Source organism: Phlebotomus papatasi, chromosome 2 (assembly GCF_024763615.1).
Source record: "Phlebotomus papatasi isolate M1 chromosome 2, Ppap_2.1, whole genome shotgun sequence".
NCBI lineage: Eukaryota > Metazoa > Arthropoda > Insecta > Diptera > Psychodidae > Phlebotomus > Phlebotomus papatasi.
This window is the reverse complement of record NC_077223.1, coordinates 21,384,347-21,397,098: the sequence shown is the minus strand read 5'-3', so window position 1 is coordinate 21,397,098 and position 12,752 is coordinate 21,384,347. Positions and strand designations below refer to the sequence as shown.

The following is a 12,752-nucleotide window of genomic DNA, read 5'->3' as shown; positions in this document are numbered from 1 at the left end:
TAAGCTTGTTATCGAACTAATTAATCGCCAAACGCTGCGAGATATCGACTTCTACAGTGGTGGAAATAAGTATAATTCCACCGATTAATCCTTAACCAACCCCCTGGCAAGTTGGCCTTTTTATATGGAGCTATTTGAAGCCAATTCCTAAATTGATCTCGGACTCAGCTCACAGTGCTCCGAGGAAAAAATTTATTTAAACAAAAATTTAGTATATTTGTCCTTTCATACGGAAAGGTATATTATAATGTGGAAAAACTTCTCACTTTTTAAATATTTAGCATAACGGTAGCGAGTGTAAAAGAAATCCCATATAAATTTAAATCGAAGTATGAGAAAGTGACTTCAAATTTCAGACAACTTGGCAGGGGGTTGTCCTTAACCCTTTAAGGACGAGAATCTTTCCGCTGAGCGAAATTCAATGAAATCAAATTTCCCTCGATATTTTAGCCTAAATAAGAGATTTATGGTTAAAAAAAATTTCCCATCCCTAGGAGTCCTGGAAAACTATGGATCATATATGACCCAATCGTCCTTAAAGGTAAAAAAGCACAAAATTTTCCAGACTCCTCTGTTTCCTCTGTTATTTTTGAAAGATAAATAACTTGAATATATTTGTAATAATAAAAAAATATTTAGAGTACGAGTAAAAATTAAAACGATCAAAAATTTATTTTAAAAAATCTCATTCAATTTTTGGTCTCAAAGACTCTTGAAGACTGGTACACAAAAACAATATTTTTTTATGAAAAAATTTATTATTGTTTACTTCATTTTTAATTTTTATGATATTCATCGAAACAATTGCGAGTACTGGTAACACAGAGATAAATGTCGCATGCCTCACAAATACAATTGGTCTTATAATCCTCTTTTCTGATAGCACCATGTGCACCTCAGTTTTCTTCGAAACATGTTTGATGGTAATGGGTAGATGAAATGTTGCTTGTCTCTGGGAATTTCAGACGTACAGTTGCACATTGTTGTGGATCTGGGAGTTCTTCCAGAGTTGATACGTTCTCGATGAAACTTCAAAGTCCACTTCATCCACGTCTTGTCTTTCAACTGGTAAGGTACGTAATTGATTTATCTTTCTCGAATATTTTCTTTTTTTTGTGCATAAGCTTGTTATCGAACTAATTAATCGTCAAACGCTGCGAGATATCGACTTCTAGTTAGCCGCAACCCCTCATAAGTTAATACAATAGGTTAATACAATAGGATAATACAAAAGTTTGTTGTCTCATGTCTAATAGGGAAACCAGGTGCAAAAAATAATAGAAAAAATTATTTTTTAGAATTTTTCTTTTTGCAAATTAGTTGCCTGTAATCCGTAGATCTTATCTAATATACCTACAGTGCGTACCATTACCATAAGGTCACTTTATAGAACTCAACATTTTTTTCTGTTTTTATTTAATTTAATTTTTTTCTGCAAAATAACTTCAATTGAATTATTTTACACCTGATTGTTGTATTTTTTAGACATTGCAACGGTTCTCCCATTTTTCCATTATTGAAGAAATGCTGATTTTTTTTGGTTTTCCAGTGTTATCATTACCATAAGGTCACTTCTCAATAGTCACATTTTCTTCTATATATATTTTTTTATTTATTTTTTTCCACAAAATACTTTGATTTGAACCTATTTATAATAATTTTTTGACAGCGCAACATCTATCTTTCTTAAATTTTAATTGAAAGAATATCAATTTTACGGTGTTTTTCAGCGTAAAACTACGATAATGTCAATAAATTCTTTTGTAATATTATTAGGCGAGATAATTTTTATGCAAATCTTTAAAATTAGTGACTTCAGCGTTTTTCTGAAGTATTTTAAGAATGCGATTAGGCATACTATTGATTTAATTTCCGATAAACTTATCTTAAGACTTGCTCCGGGCATCCAAAATTGCAGATTTTAAATCGGCGTAAATATGGCAAACAAGGATCCCCCAAATATTTTCAATTGGATTGAGGTCAAGAGTTCAAGAGGTCAGGTGGCCACGCCAAGATTTTAATATTTTGAGCTCGGATCCAATATAAAGATTCTGCGCTCATCTGGTTTTGAGCATTATTCGAAAAGCCAGGATTATATTGAAGGTCTCAGAGGTAGTCTGCTACCTTTAATTCCAGTAAACCGGCGCCAAGACTTCATATTCCAGTTGGATAATTTTGAAAAAAAATGTGAGTTCTATAAAGTGACCTTATGGTAATAGTACGCACTGTATTTCGAAAAAAATAATTAATTTTATTTCATATAAAAAATTATTGTTTTCCAAAAATAGATCATTTTTGATTCGTCAAAAGTTTGTTGCCTCCTTCAAAAAACTAATTCAAAATGGTCAAAACATGCAACCAACTTTATGTAAACCGCTTACATTTTCATACATTTTTATGTAAACGGGTTCGTCTTCAATTGTTTAATTTTATGGAAAACCTCTACAGGATATAGGGGGATGCTTTGAACTTTCGCACACAAAAATGATGTACAAGTTCAGTGATTTTTTCTGACTACCATGCAAACCGTATCGATTCTCCAACTATGCCAAAAAAATCTCTTACTTATTTATAGGGTTCATAATCCCATTTCACATAATCCTGGGAAATCTTCAGATTTTCCTCTAGAGGAAAATGAAAATTTAATGGCGATTTGTGCGAAAGTTCAATCAAGTTTCTATTTTCGCATACGGTTTACGTCATCATTGAACACCCCATTTTTACCTTAAATTTTGCACCGGACACAAAAAGTTGCACATAATTGTTTAAAGGAAACTCTAATCTACTTGATTAAAACGCTTTTATAAGGAATAAAACATTTTAATATCACTTTTTTGGAACTTTTCTGAGAGATGTTTTATTGACACTGAAAACCATTTTTTGCTTGATTCTATGAGATTTTCACTACGGAAGCGGTTAAATCTGATGAATACTTACTTGAGTATTGTAGTTTTTATTGCCAAAAGGGTTTTGTTTAAAAAAATTGGAAGTATAAAAAGTAAATAAAATTAATTATGAATTTGAGAATTTAAAAATTCGCCATTTTTGAGCTTAAATATTTACTACATAGCAAATACCTAGAGACTTGCAAAAAATATTCTAGATTCCTTCAACCTTCTACTTTACAATTATGTACAGATATAAGAAAAAATTAACTTTAGGTAGTCAGGAAAAATTATTTTCTTTATGGGACACCGATGTTCCAATCGTCCTTAAAGGGTTAAAGGAGTAAATAAATGCACTCTTTGATTAAGGAAAAAAAAACTTTAAAAATTATTGCAGAAGTCAGTTATCTATTGTCAGCTTCTGTTTCAAAACTTTGTAAAACGTTTATAAAGACTGAAAGCACTTTTAAATAGAAAATGACGTTGATGAAATAAAATTTTAATTTTAACGCATTTTCTTTTATTTCTGTAGAAACATGATTTTTAAAATAAAATATTTTCTCTTTCAAAGAGATGAAATTAAAGAGCAATCGTCTGGAATTTCAATCTCCAAGTTTCAATTAATACTTGGGATCCTTGAGATGAAATGTTTTCTTGAAAGTTTCTTAATTATGCTTCAAATGAGAATCAAAAGATTTAAGTGGGAATAATTTCCGTTTTGTAGTGCAATTGAGAGAGTAAACTAATTTAATATAATGCTTCAAGTATTAATAATATTCGCGAAATTGCATTTCACACGGAATTCAACAGATTTCTGCTTTCAAAACTTAAACTTGTGGTAGCAAAAGTTAATTTTTTTTTGCATATTTCCCACTTCAAGTCAATATTAAATTGGATCTGGAACGGGATTTTCAGCGGGGGGAACAAAGTTGAAAGAAAATTGAGAGAAGTGGGAAAGGCATGAGACGATAAATTATAAATTTAGGCATTTCCTCAGCAAGATCCCATTTCCCATTGGATTTCCTCAAACCCTAAAGGTCCAGCGTAGTCTTCCATTCCTTCCATTTCAGCACATTTCGACGCCCCCCGTTTGAGGCCAGAGAAATATGTCATGGTAGATTGTATGTGTGCAAAGTGAAACGTTAGAATTCACCAGAAAACTGAACTCACTAACTGGACAGAAAAGATTGAGGGAAAATAAGAGATGTTTGAGGCGAAAGAAAAAAATCCAAGTGGGAGGACTTTCAAACAAGGATCACCTCTTCCGTCTGAGTTGCTGAATTTTTGATCAAGAACTTTTCTATAGATGAGAGATTTTCTTCAAAGCAAGAAATTTTACAATAAAACTTAACCAGAAGAAAGTAATTGGATCAGCGAAGCAGCGAAGCTTTTTCTTTTGAATTTAACATGGACTTTATAAAATGAATTCCAATAAAAATAAATTTTCATTGTTTATTTATCATTTTAGCACTTTTCCCATTTTAGCACACCAGAACTAACAAAAAATCGAATTAACAATATCTTTAAAAAATTTAATTCAGGAATTGTAAACTGAAAATTGTAAGAATTTTAAAGTGTTAATTATAGGGGAAAGTGCTCTCCCTTCGAACGTTCATGCCATCGAATAATGTGAATTTCTTTTGTTTTTCGTAAGAGATTTACACAAAATTATCACGGAATTATCAACAATTGATGATAAGCCAACTAATATTTGATAGAAATGTGTAAGTCTCTTAGGAAAACTAAAAGAAAATTCACATTATTCGAAGGCATGAACGTTCGAAGGGTGAGTACTTTCCCCTATACCTTCAAATTAGGGAAATATTTTTAGAAAAGGTAAAATTAATTTGATAACAATCCCAAGAACAATCCTTAACTTAAATATTTCTAATTTTTTGTTTTGAACTAACCGAAATGATTTTTTATTGACCAGACTGCGAATTTACCTGACCAAAGGTGTTTAATTTAAGATAAAATATGCTGATGCAGCTTCTCTTAAAAGAACTTATTGATACTTTCCTTATTTGCAAAAAGAACAAACTGACTTGATTATTCATATTACTTAATTAAAGAAAACTCGTTATTAATACAATTGAGACCATTCACTGAGAAAAAAAGAGGGTGCGATTAACTTTTTTTCCTCGTAACTTTAACACTTTTTAGGTGTAAAAATTAATCAACATTTTTTAATATTAATTTTACACCTTTTTAAGTGTAAAATTAACATGAAAAACGGTACACTGAGAAAAATTTTATGGGTAATCTTAATGTTTTTCTGGGTAAAATCAAAAAAAAATATTTTTTTCGTCAGCCAATGGTAAAATACATTTGTTTCTAATGTTTTATTTGATTTAAATACAGATGACTTTTACTTTAAATATTTTTACATTTGATCTGAAAGTTTGAATTTTTGTCTCCAACAAATATATTTGTATTTATTTTGAATGAGACTGTATTTGAAAAGAAAACACGTCATTTCAATCAAATACATTTGCACTTTATTTCAAAAGTGAATTTCAAATACTTTTATGGGTAAAATCAAAAATTTATGGGTAACATTACCATAGTTTCAACGGTAGATGTATTTGTTTTAACCAGGATTTACCACTAATTTAAATACAAAATTAACGGGTAAAATTAAAAATTTCCTTGGTATATTTAAATGTTCTCTACCATCGATTCAATGGTAAATACGTTTACTTTAACATTAGTCCACATTAAATCAAATACTATACTCGGGTAGGTATAAAAATACCTGGGTATATTTAAATATCTAGTGCTTTCGTTTCAAAAAGAAATTTATTTGACATAATTAACCTCCATTCAAAATAAAAATATATTACATTAATTTCTATATCATGTTTTTGCCTTCTTGGGTAAAATCAAATACAATCTGGTTAGGTTCAAGTACTCTCCCTTTAGCAAAGTAGCCCGACCCAAAAGCTAAAATATTTGCTTTCAAAATGGTACTTATTGATTTTAATTTATTATAAGTAAACTTAAAATAAATTAAATTCAAATAAAATTCCCATTTTGTTGTATTAAAGCTTGGGCGACTTTAATATAGCGATGAAATAGAGTTGCTTGAATCATCCAGATCGTGAGAAATTTTACCCTGGAAAGAAAAAAAAACAAAGATATTTTAAAGTTTGATTATCTTTGACTATAAATAACTTACCTTTAAAATAATTCACATAGTGAAGAAAATTAAAAATCAAACCCAACAATAAAATCAAACCAGCAATGACATCAAACCAGAAATAAAATACTTTTTAGTATTTTTTGTTTTTATATTATTTTATTTATATAAAAATAAATTTATAAAGGTTTCAAAATATTTGTCAGTACTTAATTCTAATGTATTTCTTATAGTTGTTTAACATATATACATGAAGTGGAAATGTGGAAATTTCATCGACATCAATTACTATATTTTCTGTTGTTTTCTCTACTTCATGAGATTGGAACTTATTACAAAAAGTAGTTTTCCACTTGGTGCAAATACAAAAGCATTTTTTATCTATACTGAATATTTCTATTATTTCGAAAATATCTCTACTATTTTGGATACCACAATAAAAACCGATTTCGTAAGTATTTCCCTTGTAGCACACATTCTTATGAGTATTTAAAATTGAAGATAAACTTCCTTTTAGTGCTTCATAATATGGCTTTGCAGTAACATCCGTTGGTATTCCATCTCCAAATTCAATTTTGTGATTAAAGAAGTCCTGGGCAACTAAATGATTTGCAAAGAATAAATTATTTTTAATACATAATGTATGACATATATTAACCCGTGAAGTAATGTTTCTAGCATATGTTTTATACTGCTGATGCACAGCTTCGTATCTGAAGCACCATAAAAACTTTAAAGGACCGCAACGTCTTATAATACGCGGATAGTGACAAAGATTATGATGTTTGGGTTTAAGAGTATCGCAAAAAAGTTTGGTGTATTCTCTATTGTGCTTGGCAATCAGGCCCTCGAGTTCATCAATTTTTTCTTCAGTAAATGATGGCAATAACGCGATATCTAAAATTTTAATCAATGTTACTAAAAACTGATATACTCGATCATTCTCTGGTATAAGATCCCCAATCATAAGTAATATGAAATGCATAAACATTTTCATTTCAGCACTTGTCATTTTAAATTTTCCATTCTGTATGTGATGCCGTTCAATGGGTGGACTTACGTTGGCAATCTCACTCTTTCCACAATTGAACATTTGCTTACGATAATTCAGTGTGTCCAGAGAGAAAAATTTTTTTTCGTATATAAAATAGTTCAATATCTTGGCAAGATCATATCTGCAAACACCAGCATACATATCGTGCATCAGATCACATGCGATATTTTCTACAACATGGAATGATGGAATGTCATTAAAGACTGATTTACAAACTATACCAGTGTCTGTAGTATTTTGAATTTGTAAATGAGAGTTATAGTTTTCTTTCGTCCTGATCCATTCTTTATACTCCATACAATCATGTTGAGTTTGAGATTTATTTCGGATACACATTCGACAAAAATGGTTAGCATTGAATGCCGTCGTGTACCCAAGAATTTGGTTTAAGCCCAGATTATCTCCTAATATCTGGCCGAGTACGAAATGAACATGATACGTAGTGTTATTTGCAGTTATGGTAGTGCCTTCTTGTTCAATTTTCACGAGTATTTCTACCAAACCGCGCAACATTTTGTTTATACCATATTCATTTAAATCCCTGTGTTTGATGAATCCAGCAACAAATATATTTTTTAATTTGGAAACTAAAAAATCTGGAATAACTGGGAATGAATAGTAAATGCCACATACTGAGTGAATTCCAGCATGTGAGCTTAGGGGATCATTTAACTCAAATCCATCAGAGTACAAAAAGTATGGAATCATTATTTTGTCACCGTAAAGTTTAGTCTTTTCTTTCCACAATTCACCGTTTACAAAATGAGAAACATTACTTTGATTAGACATTAACTCTCGCATATTTTTTAACGTGTATTCAAAAATATTGTCTGACTCAAAAAATTTTTTCATTTGGAAGTTAATGTCTACTAATGAATATTCCACAGTATTCTCATCTAAAACAGGAGCATTATTTTTTATGATGTCAGCTAACTCAACGTGAACTACTTTTGTATTTGGGTACTGAAAAATATCCAAATCGTTCAAATGCCTTAACAACTTATAATCTGTTTTGATGGATTTAAACGGATCATTTAAAATACTCAGAATATTCATAAAATCTAACTTAATACTGCTATGATTTTCAAACACGGGTAAAAATTTTTGAAGCATATTATTAATCGGTACTGTTATTAAGTTTGTAATGTCATTTTGAATTTGAACTACAGTCTTCCGGGGCATATGCGGGTTCTTATGCAAAGACAGGGAGAAAGAAATAAGCGACTTCTTTATATCTACAGCATTACTATCGGTTGGAGCGGTTGGAGTATCAGTTCTAGTCTCTAATTGACATTCAACATTAACATGATTTGTTTGATATTGCATTACGTTATTAACGTCCGTTTCTGAATAATTATCAATTTGAGCTAAATCATTACTTTCCATAATTTTCTGATCTTTTCGTTTCTGAACATTTTCTTGTATTTGATCTACATTATAAGAGTCATTACGCGATTCTTTTTTCATATGTGTAAATAAATGTTTCTTAAGTTTGTAAAGTTCATTAAATTCTTGAGAACAGTCACTTGCTGTGCATCTTAAGGTAAAATAACGCGATAAATATAAATGATCATTTTTGATATGATTAATATACATTTCTGGTGTATCAAAAGGAATTTTACATTCAATGCAAGTAAACATCTTGAAATCCTCGAAACTTTTATGTAGTTTTTCTTGAAAATGCTTTTGTTGTACCTTACTCAATCAGTGTATGTGCTCCTCTCCTTAGATGATCTTGTTCAAAGGGGACGATCTTCTAAGTTGTGTTTTACAGCTATATCACTTTTTCGGTTTTACTCTCAGCTCTGTTGTTATTTCCGAATCAGTTTTGCCTCAGTTTCCACAGATAAAGACTCCTTAAAAGACAATGATTGTCTTTTGCTCAGGGAATGGATGCAACGGTTACTACGAAGAAAGAACAATTATATGAATAAAATTAAAAGATTCAACGCTAGCTTTCACAAAGTGCAAAATTCTTATTACATTGTTAAAAAAATCAATTTTCTTACCTTAATACTGTCTCGTTCTCTCCTATATGGAATTTTTGAAGATAAATAGTTTAAGAGACATGTTCAATTGCGATAATTGCCAGTTTCTGCCCCCGTACGCTTCCAGTCGACAGTCACTTCTATCAGGATGATGGATTGGACTTAAAAAATATTAAACAATAACTTATTTTTAGTAATGTATTTAATAACAATAGAGCATATGAATATATTTTATAACAGCGCTTAAAATTTCATTATGGTAAAGTATTCTTTTTTATATATAGCGTACACATCCCTTAATTTTGATATAAAGAAAGATTTAAGTAAATATTTGGTCAATCTTTAGCCTTAAGTGAATCTTCGTTACTAAATTCATTTAATGTAAAAATTAAAGAATTACGATTCTCAGTTGAAAGTTAATATTCTACAATTCCTCGAATACAATTTCTCGAATATTCTACATTTAAAAGTTGAAATTTTTTAACCAACTTTTATCTACCAAATGGTATTAAGAATTATCAGAACTTTAAATCCAAAAAGAATTGTAAAATTGGCAACAAATTTAATGACAAGGTTCAAAGACTTTGATTGCTTATTAATGTTGATCTTTATCAAGCGAATTTGAAATAAAATAAAAATATAAATGAATATAAAAGTTCCTCATAATGCAACAACATGAACAGCGAGATTAATTATAATTGAATATCTTGGCAATTAATTGTAAAAATTCTAGGTAAATATTTGAATAAAATGACTTTACTTTTAATGCAAATGTTTAAATGCTTAAATATTTAAAAATCTTGATTTTTGAATCAAAATCGGCCTGATTGAAAATAAAAATATTTTATTCAAAATAGAAAACTTTGTATTCAAAATTTGTATTTAAAATTTTACTCAAAATCTTTGAAAAGATTTAATAGAACATTTTAGAGCATTTTACAGTCCTACTGTTCTTTTATAAAAAAAAAGTGGGTTTATAGGCAAAATTAAATAATGTATTTAACTATTAAAGAATAAGATAAATACGTTTCTAGCGAACTTTTTTCTTACTTACCAATAAAACGATTTTCTTTTTATAAAATCACTTTGTCAATCACTTGATGTCTTTAACCACTTTATATATTTACTTTCACAATAACTTTAGAATATTAGTCTTTATCACTTAAAAAATGGAAATAATGTATTTGATGACTTGTTAACACAGCGGCGGCTTCTTCAAGAATGACTCGTTTCAAGCTTTAACACGTATCTCAATATTGGTGGATTCAATGGTAGATCTGAATACAAATACCTTTTTTTTAAATACTCATGCCATTGATTTAAAAAAATGTATTAGATTTAATTTTTTTTCATTCTAAATGATTGTAAATTTCCTTTAAATTCAATGTTATAACTAGTGCAAATACAAACTAATAATATTTTTTATGTGAATCATTTGAAGCATACAATTTGTCAAGTGGTAAAGTACTTGTTCTATGATGCAAATATCCCGACTAAACTGGCATACAAGAAGTTTGAAATGTATCCAGCAAACTTCATTAAACTTAATTATTATTAATCATTTCAATTAAATTTGATGATTTCACAGGACTTGCGTTTTATAAATCCATTCCTGCATAAGAAAATATAGTAATACACATCTGAAGATCAAAAAAATAAACGCATATTTCACTTAATGGTAAATGCTTTTATGATAAATGATTGATATTTGTATCAAATGTGGATTTATTTGATTTAAATTTACTGGAAATCAAAGTAAGAACAACGTATTTCAATCAATGGTAAATGCTATTGAAATAAATTTATTGCAATTTATATCAAATGTGAATTTATTTGATTTACAAGAGAAAGTATTTCGGTTATCAATTGTGCAGTTATTTTTGTCAAATTAATAAATAGTCCGAGGTAATTGTGCGATTAGTATCTATGGTGATTTTGATCAAGTGAGAAGTTCAAGTGAAAGTGAAAGCGAAAAAGACCCAGCAAGTAAAATTATTTCTCGAGATGTCGGATATTAATTGCTCATTTTTGGAAGAAGATATCGCAGATGCAGATCTCGTATTATCTCAAAATATTGATTTCCTTAAACGTAACAATTCAGTAATGGGCCCAAGCGCCGTAGAATCCCAAGACGTTGCAAGAATACTTGTATGAAATTAAATCGGTGGACTCAGTGCCTAAAATTTCCCAACTCATACATGCTCTCAAATAAATTAAGTAAAATTAATGAAATAAGAAATAAACGCTGAAATCGTACATGAATATTGCTTTTTCTTTTTAATCCCTACCCTTTCTAATAAGTAAACACTATCGCGCAAAAATTTTATTTACATTTAAATTAAATGGGTATTTTAAACCCAAAAGTATCGTACAATTTAATTGAATATTTGGTCATTTAATGTTTAGATAGAAAAAAACATCATTTGAAATAAAATTTTGAAACAATTGTTTAAAAAGTCTTCTTCATTTAAAATAAATACAGATAATATTGACATGGTTACAAAAAAGTCAATATTTGATTTTACCCATAAAATTAATGTTTGTTGCATTTGATTATCTAAAGCACTGCTTTTAAACCAAAAGCAAAATTTTATTTTTAACAACACAACGTTGCACTTTCAGTTTAAATGTATAATTATTCATTTACACAAAATAATTTTTATTTGTACTACATAATCCCTTTAATTCAAAAGCATAAGTATTTATTTCAAATATCTACACATTCACGTTAAAAATAAAAATATTTATTCTTCGTTTGAATGCAAAAATATTTGAAATTATGGTGATTACTTTTAAAACTAAAATTATTTCGTTTATATTTAAAGGAAAGTCATTTGATTCGAATATTTACCCAGAATTTTTAACAATAAATACCAAATATTTAATTTAAATAAATTCCATTTTTCTCAGTGTAACTTCAACCCATAATACACCTAAAAAGCATAATATTTACATCGATTTCGGATAAATAATGCAGGGTAAAATTAACATTTCCGGAATGTTCTTTTAACTTTTACGGATTTCTCCCAGTATTGAAACAATATAATTTTCACAGTTTAACGTGGCATTGATATAAGATTTAAGGTAAGTGGATTTGTAAGCGTTTTAAGCACTTTAATAACATAAAAATTACGTTTTCCTTGCGGATTTATTACAATGAGAAATTTTACATTTACATTTTGTGACTGGGAAAAAATTTAAATTATAAGACAAAAAAAGAACAATTTTTTATTGCTCAAATCAATGAACTACCTAAGAATCAAAAAATTGAGAAGCCAATTTGAAGTATTTTTGAAGATTACAGAGGCGGAAGCAAATGACCGATGGCCAGATTTGCAATCGTTTGGGCGAACATAAATCTTTAAAGTATGTTTTTTCTTTTTATCATTCATACAATTTTATCTAATTGGCGGGAAAAACAGCAAAAGAAACTTTTGGACCGGTTGAAATGAATTAGAGTAATTTTCTATAAAAGTCCTACACATTGGAACCAATTTTCGTCAAAAGTAATATTGCAGCCTTACCTGTTTCTGTGGTTACGATTGCCACCAATACCGGTCTCTTCAGAAAAAAAATAGCTAGATCACAGGCTGTGCTCCGGATAGGAACATGCCTTTTCTTCAATATACGAGAAATTGTATGTAAAACCCCACGAGCAAAAATGATAAAGTTTAGGCTTAGATTTT

At 29.2% G+C, this 12,752-nt stretch overlaps 1 protein-coding gene across 1 annotated transcript; it reads right to left on the bottom strand.

Annotated features, from left to right (window-relative positions):
* Nucleotides 1-5,787: 5,787 nt before the first annotated feature.
* LOC129802993 (uncharacterized) lies at nt 5,788-9,582 on the bottom strand. Its single transcript, XM_055849272.1, has 2 exons — nt 9,088-9,582; nt 5,788-8,983 (listed from the first exon to the last, which is right to left on the bottom strand). The coding sequence occupies exon 2, from the start codon at nt 8,717-8,719 to the stop codon at nt 6,227-6,229; it is 2,493 nt and encodes an 830-aa protein (XP_055705247.1). The 5' UTR covers nt 8,720-8,983; nt 9,088-9,582; the 3' UTR covers nt 5,788-6,226.
* Between the last annotated feature and the right edge of the window lie 3,170 nt (nt 9,583-12,752).

Bases quoted from the DNA above. Each gene is read 5' to 3' on its own strand.
- LOC129802993 (XM_055849272.1), bottom strand. From the start codon at position 8,719: ATGTTTACTTGCATTGAATGTAAAATTCCTTTTGATACACCAGAAATG.